The 17,212-nt window shown below is 52.5% G+C and overlaps 1 protein-coding gene across 3 annotated transcripts in view; it reads right to left on the bottom strand.

Moving 5' to 3' along the window:
• Positions 1 to 775: 775 nt before the first annotated feature.
• The window catches only part of ATP2B4 (ATPase plasma membrane Ca2+ transporting 4), a 61,403-nt gene continuing 44,966 nt past the window's right edge, over positions 776 to 17,212 (bottom strand). For 2 of the 3 annotated variants that reach the window (XM_054517298.1, XM_036398209.2), the window contains 7 exons: positions 16,018 to 16,209; positions 15,305 to 15,518; positions 14,730 to 14,941; positions 13,605 to 13,712; positions 12,591 to 12,773; positions 10,564 to 10,756; positions 6,103 to 6,236 (listed from right to left, as the gene is read on the bottom strand). In XM_054517298.1, the coding sequence (XP_054373273.1) occupies positions 6,211 to 6,236; positions 10,564 to 10,756; positions 12,591 to 12,773; positions 13,605 to 13,712; positions 14,730 to 14,941; positions 15,305 to 15,518; positions 16,018 to 16,209 (1,128 nt within the window). In that variant the 3' untranslated portion in view covers positions 6,103 to 6,210. Of the gene's footprint in view, positions 6,237 to 10,563; positions 10,757 to 12,590; positions 12,774 to 13,604; positions 13,713 to 14,729; positions 14,942 to 15,304; positions 15,519 to 16,017; positions 16,210 to 17,212 lie in introns of all 3 variants that reach the window. The other variant, XM_036398210.2, reaches the window with a different exon arrangement.

The following is a 17,212-nucleotide window of genomic DNA, read 5'->3' on the forward strand; positions in this document are numbered from 1 at the left end:
CGTTTTAAAAATCCTCCAAAAGGTGACACATCTTTTCCCTGTGAAGCGAACATGGCCGTGTTTCTCCATCCTACCCTCTTCTCACAGAATTTAGGTTGAGAATCCCTCCCGGATCATCCACCTGTTCCAGAACCCTCAGTGCCACGTCCAGTCCTTCCTTGTCACCTCCAGGGCTAAGGGGGACTCCAAACCTCCCTGGGCAGCCACTTCCAAATCCTGGCCGCCCTTTCCGTGAGGAAATTCCCCCCGATGTCCCCAGAATGGTCCCCACTCCCAGGTGCCATCCCCTCCTCCCTCACGCCCCCTCAGGGATGTGAATTCCTGGGCAGGGTTTGGGACAGACAGACCTCCGAGCTGCCGGACACACGGAGCACGGCACAGTTACACATTTTATTCTCTGGATGTAAGAATTTCTACTCAACAGCCAAAAGCTTCTCACTGCCTTTTCCCCAGGAAAAATCCTGGGAGAGAGAATTATGTGTCTCTGAATACCACACATGGGGTTTATACCAATTATTAAGCCAGGGCAGCCCCTCACGGCCCAGCAGGACCTTTTTGGTAGCATTTGGCACCAATTTGGGCACTTTGCTTGCAGATTATGGAAGAAGAATCAATGAAATGACAGAAACCCCACACTGAGGAGAGCTTGGGTTGGATCCCCAACCATTTCCACCCCACTGGAGCCATTCCTGGGGAGGATTTGGGACAGACCCCCCGAGCTGCCGGACACACGGAGCACGGCACAGTTACACATTTTATTCTCTGGATGCAATCATTTCTGCTCAACAGCCAAAAGCTTTATTGATTCCAAACCGTTCCCCTTCTCCCTCTTCATTTCTTTTTTTCTTACTGCACCCCCTTTTCCCACCCCTCAAGCACTCTGCTGCTTCCATTTTGGAGTTTTAGCTCTGCTTGGAGTTTGTTTTCTCAGAAGAAGCCAACGGACAATTCATTCAGAATCTTTGTTTTTTTTTTTTTTCTCCCAAGATCCATATAAATTACATGCAAAACATTGTACATAGAGATTAATATCAAAATGCAATACAGATCAGGTGCACTTTAAGCTGGACTCTAGGATATGGCAAACACACCAGGGTACATATTGCTTTGAAACCACCATTGTTTTGTTTTTTAATGTCATGCATACCACATAATATTCAGTCTTTTGTTTCGTATTTTGTTTTTTTTTTTTCTTTTTTTCTGTCTCCCATTTTTTTTTTACAAAAATACCAGTGCTTATTATACTGAGTTACTGGAAAAAAAAAAGAAAAACTCGGCTCCACGTGCCCTCTTCAAAAGAAAGTTTTGTTTTGTGAGAGCGTTGGATAAATATATATACACACACATAAATGTTGAGTTCAGACTGTATATATATATATATTTATTGAAGGGGAGGAAATAAACTAGAGGCATTTTTAACCATGGGTTTTGCTGGATGAAAAATGGGGAGTTTGGGGAGAGCAGAGTCGGGGTGAGGGGGGGATACTGGAGAGGAAGAAATGCCAAAATCCCCATTTGGGGGAAAAAAAATCCTTTTTGGATGGAAAAAGAGCAGGAAAAGGATTCCCCCACATCCCTGTGGCCCTAGGGGAGATTTGGGGGTGCAGGAGGCGTTTTGGGCTCAGAGGGTTGGGGATGGAGCAGAAGCCATGCAGGCCCAGGTGTCTCCCACAGAGGGACAAAAACCTTCTCAGGTGGTGCCAGAGGTGCCAGGAGCTGGCAGTGGCACCTGGAGATGCCTTTTGGGCATTTGGGATGGGATTTTTGTCCAACTCAGGTTTTTTTCCCCTCAGAGAGGGGCTGAGGCCTCCAGGCCTGGGCGTGAGGGGGAAAAGGCCGCCCATGCTCAAATGCGGTTTAGTTTATTTCCTTCTTGAGATCGCTTGGAAAATTTCACTTTATTGCACGGAAAACCTTTGGGAAAAAAAAAAAAAAAAGAAATTAAACCCCCTCCCCACACCCATCTCCTTGTGCAAATCATAAAAACCTCAGCAGGAGAAAACCTCAAGAGCTGCCTGGCCAGCGAGCCACGCACAGGCCGCGGTGTCTTTGGTACCAATCCGCCAATTCCACAGAAAATCCACGGAAAATCCACGGAAAATCCGCAAATCCGCCCTGCTGGGATCAAGAACTGGATGCAGAAGGATGTTCAGAGTGTTTTAATAACAAAGCATTCCAAGGCAAGTTGATCACAAGGAGGAGGGAGGGGGTGGCTTTGCTTCCTGGTGGGCACGGCGCCGGCCCTCCCCTGCTCCGCGCGCACTCGTGGCAGTTCAAACAAAGCAAAAAAACCAGAAATTATTCATAATAATATATATTTATATGGATATTTATATCTCCCCCTAGTCAAGGCATGTTGCAGAAAGTCCCCAAAAGTCCGTGCCGCCGACCATGCCTTTTTTTTTTTTTTGGAGCACCAATCTCCCCCAAATCTCTTTTTTCTTTTTTTTTTGTGTAATGTCCTCAATAACTTAAGCCAAGAGTCAGCTGCTGCCAGGACATCACTGAAACTTAACCCAAAAAAACAAAACTTTACAGGAAATCTGCACAAGAAACATTTATACTTGAAGCAACCAGCCATACACCAACATAATTTATAGATATTTATATAAAAAAACCCCATTTGTGTCATCCAACTCACGGCTAGTAGAAAGATGGCTGCTCAGAGAAAAGGAAGCTGACTGGCATCCGATGGCTGAATTAATTAATCCACGGAATTAATTAAAGTGTCCCTTGCAACTGCCCTCAAGCAGCGGCAGGACTCGAGATCTCTTTATTTTCTTTTTTTTCTTTAAACAAAATACATATGGCTGACGTAAAAATATCAGTTTCTGAGCTAAAGAAAACTAGATTTTTTTTCTTTTTCTTTTTTTTTTCTTTTTTTACTTTTTTGCATAATATTTATATAGCATTATTTCTCCCTCCCCCCCACTCCTAAAATGGAAACTAGAACGACAAAAATAGAGCAAACTAAAGGAACGACCAGACCCTTGTGGCAAACCCTGCCAAGTCACAGATTTCTGGGAGTGACTTTGAGAGCCTCCAAAGTTGGCTTGAAGTTGTTGTTGGTTTGAGTCTTTCTTTTTTTTTTTTTTATTTTATTTCTTTTTTTCAACAGGTCTGAGGTATTAAAAAAAATATCAAAAGGAAAAAAAAAAAATTGGTGCATTCCCCCAAAAAGTATTTAATAAATATTTATGTAAGCTTGTAAGAACACCATATCTTCTCTTTTTTTTTTTTGGTTTTTTTTGCAAGTATTTAAAATAGAAAAAGTGATTTTTTTTTGGTTTTTTTTCTTTAAGCAACGTCACCTTTAGCACAGAACCAAAACCCCACAACCACCCCTCGTTTGGGGATTTTTTTTTTTTTTGTGTTGTTTTTCCTGGTGTTTAACCCAAGATCCCCTCACTCCCCTGGGTTATTTTTTTTAAATAATAAAAATAATATTTATCTAAATATTTTTGGGGGAGGGAGGCAAGGAGGAGCCAGGCATGGGGTGGACACTGAATTTGCACTGGGGACGGGCAGTGGTGGCAATTTCTTCTTGCTGTTGGCAGTGAACAAAGCCCAGCTCGCCAGCACCAGGGTGGGACACTCGGGATATTCAGGATATTTGGGATTTTTTGGGATAAAGACCTTTCCTCAGCAGGAAAAAGGAGCTGATCCTTCCCTCCTCCTCCTCCTCCTCCTCTTTCTCCTCCTCCCAGCCCAGGGAAGGACACAGAGACACTTGGTTTGTGTTTGTGGTTTAAGGAACACTTAAATCTTGGCAAAGATCTGGGCCTGGCGTGGCAGGAGGTGCTGCAGGCAGTGCTCGGACAAGGCACGGGAGATTCCACTGTGCGTTCCTGGTGGGGCAGGGGAGGAGAACCCAGCCAGAGCCAGCCTTTCCCAAAAAAAAAAAAAAGAAAAAAAAACCCTCAGGGTTTGGAATCCCAGGGTTTGCCCATCCAGGGGTGGGAATGGCCTCGTTCCCAGCTCCTTTGCTCTGCTCCTCTCAGCCAGAGGGGATGGAGGAGAGCAGGGAGGCTCCCAGGAGGAGGAGAAGCCCAAGCCCTGCTTCCACCTCCAGGGGTGGCCAGAGGGACAATCCAGAGCCAACTCCAAGGAAATGAACTCTCACTGGGTTGTTCCCAGGGCTGGAGGTGAGGAAGGGGCTCAAAGGGAGGAGATGGAGGAGAGCAGGGAGGTGGCAGAGCTTCCCCAAGTGGAGGAGAAGCCCAAGCCCTGCCTCCAGCTCTAGGATGGCCACAGGGACAATCAGAGCCACCTCCAAGGAAAGGGGACCCTCACTGGGTTGTTCCCAGGGCTGGAGGTGAGGAAGGGCTCAAGGGAAGGAGATGGAGGGAGGTGGCTCCCAGGAGAAGCCCAAGCCCTGCTTCCACCTCCAGGGGTGGCCAGAGGGACAATCCACAGCAAATTCCAAGGAAAGGGACTCTCACTGGAATCTTAGTTCTCAGGCCTGGAGGTGAGGAAGGGCTCAAGGAGAGGGGATGGAGGAGAGCAGGGAGGCGGCAGAGCTTCCCCCAAGCTCCTGCCTCCAGCTCCAGGGATGGCCAGAGGGACAATCCAGAGCAAATTCCAAGGCAATGAACTCTCACTGGGCTGTTCCCAGGGCTGGAGGTGAGGAAGGGCCCAAGAGCTCCAAAAAAAGCAGCCAAGTGAGGCCAAGCCTCCAGCAGCTCCTCCTCAGGGAGACCTGCAGCCACCCAAACCAAACTAAACCAAACCAAACCAAGGCAAACCAAACCTCCAGGAAAATCTGGGATCATCCAGGGGCATCCCTGCCTTCCACTGGACCGTAAGAACAGCTGGGGTGATCCCCACTCATCCTCCCACGGCTTTTGGGCATGGCTGGAGCCTCCTCCCAGATCACTGTGAGGCTGAGGGGACCCCAAGAGCACAGAAAAAAGGGCAAAACCCCCTCTGTTCTGGAGGGCAGGAGCTGCAAAAATCCTCTCCCCAGGAGTTTCTGACCAAGAGCAGCAGAGAGGCCTCTCCTAGAGGAGGAGAAGAGAATTCCTAGAGAATTCCTCAGGAAGAAGCTGCATCCCTCACAACCGGGGGGCTCTCCCCACCTTTTCCCTGGCAGTTTCACCTCCACCTTTGCGGGAAAATCAGAATTTATCATTTCTCATCTCCCAGTTTGGAAACAGAGAGAGAAAAACGTGTGGGCACACACAGAGGGGGGGTTGGAAGAAGCCCAGGTACCATTTTTCAAAGGTGGAAGACTGGTGGGCATCCCTGGATCTCTGAACCTTGGAGTAAACACCTTCCCCTGGCTGGGATTTTTTAGTTTATTCCTTAATTTTTGCACTGGAGCAGTGACTTCCCCTCCCCACTTCCCACTGGGTAGGGGGGCAAATCCCACAAGCAAAGAGCAAACCCCAACATTAGAAGAAAAAAACCCCTAAAAACCACATGTGAAAAAAAAAATAACACAAAAGAAATAAAATCAAGTCACAAGTGCACCCCCAGCCTTCGAGCTGAGGGAGTGTAAGACTACAACAATTTGAATTTCCTTGGAACATGCATTTTTCCAAAGTGAAAAGCCCAAGTGAAAAGCCCAACTCTTGGAGAGGAAAGAACCTGGCAGCTTCCCCTGGGTGAGTACCACAGAAAATCAGGGATGGAGATGCACAATTGGTTTTTTTGGTTTTTTTTTTTTTGGCTTAGCCTCTCTCCCAACACCCAGCGTGGTGGTACTCTGGTTCCCACTGCTAAATAACGGTAAAAAAAAAGAACAAAATGAAACAAAAAAAAAAAAGAAAAAACACATTAAACCCCCACCCCACCCCCAAAAAAAACCCCCAATGATGATACAGGCATGAGCAGTTTGACCGCAGCAGTGTGATCAGTTACTGGTGCTGGGATCACACAGGGCCCAGGTGGATGAGGACGAGGAAGAGGAGGAGGAGGGGGAATTCCAAGTTCTAAGGTCAAACAGAGGTCTCCAGGCTGTGGAAGGGGCTCCCGGGCTCGGGGAAGCTGAACTCGCTGTCCACGGCGTTGTTGTTCCTGTTGAGGGCCGTGGAGCCCCCCAGGCTGCCCCCACCTCGCTTTTGGAGTCCGTCAGGCTCGGGCTCGTCTTCGGTGCCGTCAAGGAATGGTGTCCGAGGCTCGTCTTCCTCCAGGATGAACTCTGGGTGAGTCATGAAGTTATGGATGGAGCTTCTGGATTCGGGTTTCTCGAGGCCTTCGTACAGGGAGCTACGGAACGCATTCACCACTTTGATCTGGGCGGCGCGGGGAGGAAAAAAACAAAGGGTCAGTGGTGCTGCCAGAGGGCAGGGCTCGAGGGAGAAAGTGAAATAAATGATGAGAGACAACCATCAAACAACAACAAAAAAAAACAACGGAACAACCACAGCGACAAAATCACCACTGAACAGACAGCTCGGTCAAAAATGAGACATCTATGGTGAACTGGGGGCAGTCAGGCACTACGGGGGTGCTGGGGACCCACCAGCCTCAGAAGCTGCAAGAAAAGACAAAGGACGACTCCAAACCTCCACCCCAAGATCACCAGTCTGGATGGATGGGAGCCAGAAGGCGTTAATTAGTCGTTAAATTGGTGTGGGGGTGTGCGCGCCCCGGCGTGGACGGACGGACACGAGGACAAGGGACGGACGAGGTGGGGGAACTACGGCTCCAAAAAGAGGTGGGTTAGGCAAACAGCGGGGGCAAACTCTACTGTGGGAGCCGTGGCTGGGGTTGGGAGGGTCCTTCCTACAGCTCTGCAAAGGACTGGGGCTTGCCAAAGGAGTCTCCAGCTCTTTTGGAGCCCCTGGGAGCAGAGATCCAGGTGGGTGCTGTGAGGATCCAGGTGAAGGGCCAGGTCTCTGTGGGGCTCCCCACACTGCTGGAGCTCTGGAGCCTTCCCTGCACCTGCAGGAAACCCAGTGGTTTCCAAAGGCAGTTAAAAATGGGAATTGGATGGAGCTGGAGACCAATTCAGATTCTGTTGGATATTCTGAAGGAATTCCTTCACAATCCTGGGAAAGCCCTGGGGCAGCTCCACTGAAATCCAGGCTCGAGCAGGAGATCCAGAGCACCAGGACATGGCTCTGCCACCTCCCCTGCACTGGGAGGGAGAGCTCTGGGAACACACCTGCACAGTGGATTCCCTTCACATCCTCTGAATTCCAGCCTCAAACCCTTCCAGCTCACAGGTTTGGCCTCAGGTGGGTGACAAGTGTCACATCCCAGCCCTGCTGGGGCTCCAGGGAAGCAGCAGAAGCCTCAGCTCTGTGGAGCAGAGCTCACGTGGGACCAGATCTCCTATCCCAGACCCCTGGGAGCAGCAGGGAAGGCTCCCTGGAGCAGTTTCAGTCTGTGCTCGGTCTCCAGCCCCACAGAAGGAGCTTTGCATGAGCCTGGAGCACCACTGGCCTGGAAAAATGGGAATTTGAGTGAGCTGGGAACCAATTCAGAGCTGGATTTGTGCACTGATGACCTTGGATCAATTCAGGTGAATGCACAGGACAAGGGACACCACCGGGGCCACCTCAGACTGATCATCTGTCACATCAGCAACAACTTGAGAACAGCCAAGTCCTGAGCCCTAAAACAGCAACTGAACCAAGGAGAACAATCCCACCAAGCCAAGGAGACCCAGGGACTGCCAGAGCCACGAGGAGGTGATCAGGGACAGCCCAGGGACTGTCACAGCCACAAGGAGGTGGCCAGGGACAGCCCAGGGACTGTCAGAGCCACAAGGAGGTGGCCAAGGAGACCCAAGGACTGCCAGAGCCACGAGGAGGTGATCAGGGACAGCCCAGGGACTGTCAGAGCCACAAGGAGGTGGCCAGGGACAGCCCAAGGACTGTCACAGCCACAAGGAGGTGGCCAAGGAGACCCAGGGACTGCCAGAGCCACAAGGAGGTGGCCAGGGACAGCCCAGGGACTGTCACAGCCACGAGGTGGTGGCATCTACCATTCACATTTAGGAGCAGCTCCACAGAAGCCTCCCCCTCTCATGTGGGAGCAGGAGATCTCCTCTCCCAAGGAATCACCTCCAGAGCCCTGGAGATTTGTCCAGCACTGCCAGGAGCAGCAGGGAAGGCTCCCTGGAGCAATTCCAGGGAATCTGTGCTCAGTCTCTTGCTCAGCCCCCTCAAGGAGCTCCTGCTGCAGCTTCCCTCAGATTTTCCTCCCTTCTCCATCACCTGCTGCGAGATGAATTCAGCTGTTCCCTCTCAAAGGAAGGGAACAGGGAGGAAATGTGTTCTGAATGAGGCAGGCAGCGCCAGCAGAGCTGAATTCCAGCCTGGAGCCGCCCCTCCCTCCCTCCCACGGCCGGCTCCTCCCGCCTCCTCTCCACCTGGAAGCTTCAAATGCAACCTCCAGGCTTGGTATCGATTCCTGTGGAACGTGAAACCTCCACGTGCTGGGGGAGAGCCCCTGCGGATCTCATCCCGTGCCCCTGGCTCTGCCCAGCCCCTCAATCCAGGGCAGAATTCCCAGCAGGAGCAGCTGGGCTCTGCCAAAACCTGAGCATGGATTCCTGAGAGCTCTCCAGCAGCTCCAGGAAGGGACACAGCAAATCCAGCCCTGGAAAAACTCATCCATGGGAGAGGGACACCACAGATCTGCGTGGAGGGAAGAGGAGCTTTGGGAGAGAGGGAAGCAGCAGAGGGAAACAAGAGAAATCCAGGCAAGAAAACAGCAGGAAATTTGGAGACCTGGGTTAGCTCCTGGTGAAGTTTGCATGAGCTATCCAAGTTTTCTATTCCCTCGCTGCAAAATGGGGGAAAACATGGATCCACAGACTGCAAAAAAGCTGCATTATGGTCTCATCCCCACCCCTGCAAACCCTCTGCTCTGAGCCCCTCTAAGCAGATTTTATTCCACCAGAAAATCCTGGAGGTTTTCCCAGATGCAGGCAGGAGCAGGAGGCAGCTGTGCTGCTCCAGAATCGCTGGGGTTAAACCCAATCAGCTGCCAGCCTCAGAGTCAGCTAAACAGAGAGAAAACAAAATTATCCCAAATTCTCTCTCCTCCCCCACAGTGCATAAACAGCAGAGCCTGAAAGCTCTCCAGAAAGTCACCGAGGGTATTTCTCTAATCAGAGGAGAACAGAGATAAGTGACTGTGCAATAAAAAAGCCAATTATCCAGCAGAGCCACATTCCCTGCTCCCAGCCTGCAGACAGAACCCACGGCCACGTGCTCACCAGCCCCAACACCGAACACACAGAGGGTTCTACATCAGACAGGGCCTTTTTGGGGGGGCCTGGAAAGCCAGGATCCAGAATTCCCATTGATACGTGCCTTCCATGCCCACTTCCATGCACAGTTGTGTGTCTGCACACCCTGAGATCCAGCATGTGCAGAGCAAGCTGTGATGAACACAGACAGGGCCTTTTTTAGGGTCTGGAAACCCAGTGCCAGATCCATGATCCAGAATTCCCACTGGGATCCAGCAGGAATGTGGCCTCCATGCCCATTTCCATGTAGAGTTGTGTGTCTGCACACCCTGGGATCCAGCATGTGCAGAGCAAGCTGTGATGAACACAGACAGGGCCTTTTTTTAGGGTCTGGAAACCCAGTGCCAGATCCAGGACCCAGAATTCCCACTGGGGTCCAGCAGGAATTGTGTTCCATGCTTTTTTTAGGGTCTGGAGACCCAGTGCCAGAACCAGGACCCAGAATTCCCACTGGGATGCAGCAGGAATTGTGTTCCATGCTTTTTTTAGGGTCTGGAGACCCAATGCCAGATCCAGGACCCAGAATTCCCACTGGGATCCAGCAGGAATTGTGTTCCATGCTTTTTTTAGGGTCTGGAGATCCAGTGCCAGATCCAGGACCCAGAATTCCCACTGGGATCCAGCAGGAATTGTTTTTCATGCCCATTTCCATGCAGAGCAGTGTCTGCATACCCTGGGATCCAGAGTGTGCAGAGCAAGGTGGGCACCGAGGATCCTCTGGCTCCCCAGGGCAGCACAGGGATGTCCCCAGGCCATGCAAGTCCCCAGGTGGGGACAGAGAGGGGGACAGCAGCCCCGAGGTGTCACCAGCTGAGCCACAGGCAGCACCCAGGGCAGGAGCAGATCCTGTTTGTCCCTCCTTGCCGTGGCTCAGCCAGCCTTGGGGACAGTCCCAGCGGCCACTCTGCCTCCAGAAGAGATTTCAAGCAACTCCTCTGCCCATCCCTGGGGTGGCCCAGGGCTGGCCAGTGGGAAGAACCAGCAGGATTTGGGCTCAGCCTTGCCCTCCTCCCAGCAATGCTCGTGAACTCGGGGGGTTTTTGAGCAAGAACTGCCAATTTTTGCTCACCCTCAGGAGGGTGGACACAAACACCAGCCCTGCAAAGGAGGAGAAGAGGTAAAACTAGAGGAAGCAACAAGGAACTGGGGGGGGAAAAAAGGACCAGAAAGGTTCATAACTTTGTTAACAGCATAAAAAAACCCTGGGGTTTTGAAGGGTTTCCCGCCCCATCCTTCAGGTTTGGGACTGAGTGTGTGAGTCAAGGCTGAGAGGGAGAGAGAGCAGGCGGGGTTAGGGGGGTGCAGGTGCTCTCTGTGCTCATTAAAGTCATGCATTGTAATAGACCATCACTCACTGCCCGCAGGAGGAGATGCAGCAGCAGCAGCAACAGCAGAAGTGGTGGGAGTGGAATTGACGGAGGAAAGAGCTACATGGGTTGGGCTAGAAACATTTTTTACATCGTGGTGCTGGCTCACGATGGAAGGCTGTCTCCTGAGGGCTCCCTGCAAAGAGGAGGCGCCGGTCTGGAATGTGTAAACTACGTCCATCTGCAAAGAACCAGAGAGTGAGATAGCGACACCCGGCCAGGGACAGGGACAGGGACAGGGACAGGGACAGGGGACAGGGGAGGGCGGGCAGACAGACAGCAAGGAAGGAGGAGGATGGAGAGGCGAGGAAGAGGAGGAGGAAGGAGGAAAGAGCCCACCCCACACTCCCTGAAACCCACGTGGGGTTTTGCTGTTGGAGCAGAGAGAGTGTCCAGCTCTGCCCTTCCCAGAGCAGCAGGGTCGATCCCCCCACCAGAAGGGCTGTGGTGGGAGGCAGTGGCAGAGGAAACACCTGGGGTTATCCAAAAATCTGCAGGAGGAGCAGAGACAGACAGAGAGGGTGGGCAGAGTGCGAGTGGGCAGCTGCTGGGGAAGGGCTCCTGGTGCCTCAGCCCTGTGGGGCACTTTGGGGACACTCCACGGGCTCCCCAGGGCTCCTGTGGCAGCAGGAGATGTCCCAGCCCCTCTCCCAGGCCTCAGGGCTGCTGGGGATGCAGCACCCTGGTGGTGGGGCCATGGCTGCCCTGTGGATGTGTCCCAAGGCTCGAGGAACTGAGCAGCATTCAGGGGCCACCGTGGCTTCCTGGGCACTTTGTGGCTGGGTGATGCCAGCCCCGTGGCACCTTCGGGGCACCTCCTCCAGCCCCAGCTCTGGCTGGGCAGGTGTTTCACACATGGCTAGGCTCCTGCCCCATTCTGATATCCCTCTTCTCCCCTGAGCCCTTTTCACACACCCCAAATGCGGACAGGAGCCCCCCCCCCAATGCTCAGGTTGGACCCCAAAGAAGCTCCAGGACATGCCAGCACCCATTTCTCACGTGGCAGGAGCTCATCTCAGCTCCAGCACAGGGAAACACCTGGGAAGATCCAGGCTCAGCCCCAGGGGCACCTCTGGCACTGCAGCCCTGCAGAGCTCCCGGATTTCCAGCACATCTGCACCACTTCCAGGAGGGCCTGGATGCTCCCAGCACGTTCCTCATGTCAGTGAAGCACTGGTTACCCCCACACAGAGCCCAGCTGCCCCTCAGGGCTCACAGCCAGCCAGGAACCGAGGCTGAGCTTCACCTTGAGGCCATTGAGGTGACACTGTGGAGGTGACAGCTCAGAGAAGGGAAGTTAACTCTGCCCCAGCCCCTGTCCCCGTTTGTTTGTCACAGAGGAGAGACAGAGAAGGAACAAAGGTGACCCAGCAGCTCTGCCTGCCTGGGGACACCAGGATTTTTCCCTCCATGGGACAGCTCTGCCCTGGCCTCCAGGGAAAGTGAGGGGCTTGGTGGGAGCAAAAATCCACCCTTTTGGGGTGGGGAAAAAGGAAAAAAATCAGGGAAAAAAAGTCAGGGAGAACCAAGTGATGTAAAAAGAAGAGTGAGAGATTTTCTCCTGTCGTGTGCCGTGGGGCTGAGCTCTGGGTGTGCAGCACAGGGAGGTGGCACAGAGGGGTGGCACAAGGAGCCACACCTTGAGGCTCTGGTGCTGGCAGATCCCTGCTGGGCACATTCCCACTGGGAACAGCATCCCAGCAAGAGCAGAGCAGAGCCTGGGGCGCTCCGTGCACCCCTCACAGCCTCCTGTGCTGCTGAGGTGACCATCAGTGGCACATCCAGCCTCCTGCACAGTGCCTGCAGCAGAACAGCCTCCCTCCACCCCCAGCTGTCCCCAAATCCAGGTTATCCTGGCTCCCTGCAAAGGCACAGACAGAAGCCTGGCCCGGGAGGCGATGGCATCCTGCGAGCAGCAGCTGTCACCTCTCTGCAGACACAGCCCCTGCAGGGGGAGAGAGAGAGGAGGGGACACAGCAGGCAGAGCCCCCCCCAGCCCTGCTGCCCCCCAGTACCTGGGTCTGGATCCTGTTGAGCCCCCGGAACCACAGGATCTGCCCCCGCCGCAGCTCCATCTCCGCGTGGTCGATCTCGTCCACGTCCTCGGGCAGCTCCTCCTCGGGGATCTCCTCCTTGGTGATGCCGTGCCCAGCCTCCTTCAGGAACTTCAGGTGGCTCGTTGGCACGGTGCAGATCAGCTGGGGACAGGCAGGGACACAGGAGAGACTTAGCCTGAGGTCCTGGGGATGCCTCAGGGTTTTGCTTTTGGGGCTTTTAGATTCTGTGCTGCTTTCGTGCGTGGGTCTGAGCTCTGTACTAAGGGTTGGTGAGCTCTGATCTCAGAGTAGGGAGAGAAAACAATCCCTTCTCTATGATCCACATTTCAAATGATCCAAATCTGAGGCCCTCTCTATGATCCAAATTTCAAATTATCAAAATCTCAGGCCCAAAAGCATTAACAACATGGACTGAAGAGAGAGAAACAAGAAGGATGGGACTTCATAACCTGAAGCTGTAATTGGACAATTAACTCCAATATGCAAATGGAGCAGAACTTATAAGAGTGAGAGACCCCGTGACCAGATGTCCATTTTGTGACCATTCTGGGTCCATCTTGGGTTCATTTTGTGACCATTTTGGTTCACCTTGGGTGCAGCCCTGCCTGGGCTCTTGTGCTGCCCAAGGTGGATCCATTGAGGAGATCCTTTTAATAAATCCCTGCTTTATTCTTTGGCTCTGTCCAGTCTCTCTTCCAGCTCAGCCTTCTCAAGGCATCAGCTGCAGTGCCACCAGCCCAGGGGAGCTGCCAGGACCCAGTGGGGACACCAGGAATGTCCCTGTCACTTCTGGGTGTGTCCCTCTGCAGCAGGGTGGGACTGAGGAGGGGATGAGCGACCTCCTCTCCTGCTGCTGGGGTGGGGCATCAGCCCCATCCTAAACACCTTCATAAGGAGCTACCCTGGAGAAAAACCAGGGAGAACACGGCCAGGAAGGGAAGGATGGGGCAGGATTTTGGGGCTGGCCCTTACCTGGCCCCACAGGAGCTCTCCCACTCCGATGAAAATACACCAGAACCACTGGCTCAGGGTGAGCCCAGAGCAGCTGAAGGGCTTCCCACCAAACTCCACAATGATGATCTGCAGCACAGGAGAAAAGAGTCACACCTTGGGCATGGAAAGGTCGCCTTGGGCCACACCTTCCCCTCTCTCCTGGGATTACAAGAGGAGGAGCAAGGACCTCACATCCAGGCTGGGAATTTGAGGAGCGAGGACCTCACTCACTTCCAGGCTGGGAATTTTGTGGAACACCAGAGAGGTACAAAGACATCTCATCCAGACTGGAAAACTTATGGGACACCAGAAAGGAGCAGGGACCTCACACCCAGGCTGGGATTTTGGGTTTTTAGTCCATCCCATAGATTTGGACTAAATCAGAGTTTCCATGGTCTGGAAGCAATCCCAGTGGAATAATCCATGGAGAAAAGCGGAAGCCATGGAATAACCCATGTGAAATAACCCATGGAGCAAAGTGGAATAACCCATGGAATAACCCACGTGGAATAGCCCACGGAGCAAAGTGGAAGCCATGGAATAACCTATGTGGAATAACCCATGGAGCAAAGTGGAATAACCCATGGAATAACCCATGGAGCAAAGTGGAATAACCCATGGAACAAAGTGGAATAAACCATGGAATAACCCATGTGGAATAACCCATAGAGCAAAGTGGAATAAACCATGGAATAACCCACATGGAATAACCCATAGAGCAAAGCGGAAGCCATGGAATAACCCATGTGGAATAACCCACGGAACAAAGTGGAATAACCTATGGAATAACCCATGTGGAATAACCCATGGAGCAAAGTGGAATAACCTATGGAATAACCCACATGGAATAACCCATGGAGCAAAGTGGAAGCCATGGAATAATCCATGTGGAATAAACCATGGAGCAAATTGGAACTCAAGTGGAATAACCCATGGAGCAAAGTGGAATAACCCATGGAATAACCCATGTGGAATAACCCACGCAACAAAGTGGAATAACCCATGGAATAACCCACGTGGAATAACCCATGGAGCAAAGCAGAAGCCACGGAATCCCAGTGGAATAACCCATGGAGCAAAGCAAAACGCCCGTGCTGGGGTCACCTGGGCGAAGAAGGTGCCCAGCACCACGGAGCAGAAGATGGGGTTGCGGTAGATGCCCTCGAAGACGTTCCTCTCGCCATGGATCTTGCGCGCGTTGATCTCGTTGAAGAGCTGCATCATCACGAAGGTGTTGAAGACGATGGTGTAGTGCTCGGTGGGGGGCGAGTGCAGGGGCGCGTTCCGGCCGCTGTCGATGTCGAAAAACTTCTCCCCTGAGCAGGAGAAAAAAGGGGATTTGGGGAAGGGAAGATGTGAAAGAGGTTTTACAGCATTTCTGAGAGCCACAGGGAAGTTTGAGAAGAGGATCCGTGTTTACACTGAATGAATTTTCTACCAAGGTCATTGACCTAAGTGACCAAAATGTCCCAAAAGAGAAACTGAGAAAGAAAGAAAAAACAACAGAAACCAAGAAAGAAAGAAAAACCAATAGAAATCAAGAAAGAAAGAAAAAACCTTTCCTTTCCCCCTTTCCCTTTCCTCCTTTTTCCTTTCCTTTTTCCCTTTCTTTTTTTCCCCTTTTCTTTCCCCCTTCCCCTCTCCCCTCTCTCCCAGGACACTCTGGCCCTGTGGCTGACCTGCGAAGAGCAGGGTGAAGATGATGGTGAGCTGGTAGACGGCATGGCCCAGGATGTTTTTCATCATGGTGCGGGAGATGAGCGGCTTGTTGCGCCCGTAGGGTTTGCGCAGCAGCAGCGACTCCGACGGCGGCTCCGTGGCCAGCGCCAGCGAGGCGAACGTGTCCATGATCAGGTTCACCCACAGCATCTGCACGGCCTTCAGGGGCGAGTCCTGAGGGGGGAGAACGTGTCATGCCACCAAAATAAACCTTTGTTCCCTTCTTTGTTTCACTCTCCTCCTGAAGAGAATTCCAAAATCACTCTTGGGTATTTAACAGCTTCCTAAAACATTCCCAAACATTTCTCCTTTTCTCCAAGCTCCCTGCAGAGCCTTCAGGGGAGAGAACATGTCACACCACCAAAATAAACCTTTGTTCCCTCTTTGTTTCTTTCTCCTCCTGAAGAGAACTCAAGAATTACTCTGGGGTACTTAACACCTTCCTAAAACACCCCCCAAGATATTTCTTGTTTTCTCTGGGACCTCCTGTGTCCCACCTGCCCAGGTGAGAACCCCCTCATGTCCCACCCACCCAGGTGAGCTCACCTGTGTGATGCAGGCACCAGTGAAGGCCACGATGATGCCACCATGTCCCACCTACCCAGATGAGATCTCCCATGTCCCACCCATCCACGTGAGACCTCCCATGTCCCACCTGTCCAGGTGAGCTCACCTGTGTGATGCAGGCGCCAGTGAAGGCCACGATGACGGCCACGACGTTGACGGTGAGCTGGAACTGCAGGAACTTGGAGATGCTGTCGTAGACGTTGCGGCCCCACATGACGGCCTTGACGATGCTGGTGAAGTTGTCGTCGGTCAGGATGATGTCCGAGGCCTCCTTGGCCACGTCCGTGCCCGCGATGCCCTTGGGGACAAAGCCAGGGGTGAGTCACGGCCCTGCCTGGCTCTGCTGTGTGCCAGGGACGTGCCCAGCAGGAAAAGCCCCTGGAGCTGGTGCCAATCCCTGCTCAGCAGGGCCAGCAGAGCTCCAGGGGCTTCAGGGACAGGCTCTGAGGCGGCCCAGCTTCCCCACACAGAGCCATGGTGCAGAAAAGCTGGAAAACAGCTGGGAAACAGCTGGGAAAACACTAGGAAATGGACAGAAAACAGCTGGGAAACAGCTGGGAAACAGCCAGGAAAATGCCAGGAAACAACCAGGTAAGAGATGGAAAACTGACATGAAAACAGACAGGAAACAGCCGGAAAACAGCTGGGAAACAGCTGGAAAACAGACAGGAAACAGCTGGGAAAAAGCTGGAAATCTGCTGGGAAAATGCCAGGAAATAGCTGGAAAACAGACAGGAAACAGCTGGGAAACAGCTGGTAAAAAGCTGGAAATCTGCTGGGAAAATGCCAAGAAACAGCTAGAAACAGACAGGAAAACAGACAGGAAATAGATGGGAAAAAAGCTGGAAATCTGCTGGAAAACAGCTGGGAAAATGCCAGCAAACAGCTGGAAAACAGTGGGAAAACAGTCTGGAAAACAGACTGGAAAACAGCTGGAAAACGAACAGGAAACAGCTGGAAAACTGTGGGAAAACAGTCTGGAAAACAGCTGGAAAACAAACAGGAAACAGCTGGAAAACGAACAGGAAACAGCTGGAAAACAGCTGGAAACCAGCTCCCTCCTCACATCAGGGATTGGCTCCATCCCGGGCTGGGCGCCTCTGCTGGGAGCCCAGGGGAGGGAGAGCTCAGCCCGGAGGGTTCTGCCCCAGCCTGGGCTGAGAACGGCCCTGCAGCTTCCCAAAAATCCCCAAAACTCCCAAAAAATCCCCAAAAATCCCTGTCAGGATCTCCAGGGCAGCGGGCCGGGCTGCGCTTCCCGGAGCCGGCACAGCGAGGCGCTCGCCCCGCAGGAATTCCAT

The sequence above is a fragment of the Molothrus ater genome, chromosome 25 (assembly GCF_012460135.2).
Source record: "Molothrus ater isolate BHLD 08-10-18 breed brown headed cowbird chromosome 25, BPBGC_Mater_1.1, whole genome shotgun sequence".
NCBI classification, from domain to species: domain Eukaryota; kingdom Metazoa; phylum Chordata; class Aves; order Passeriformes; family Icteridae; genus Molothrus; species Molothrus ater.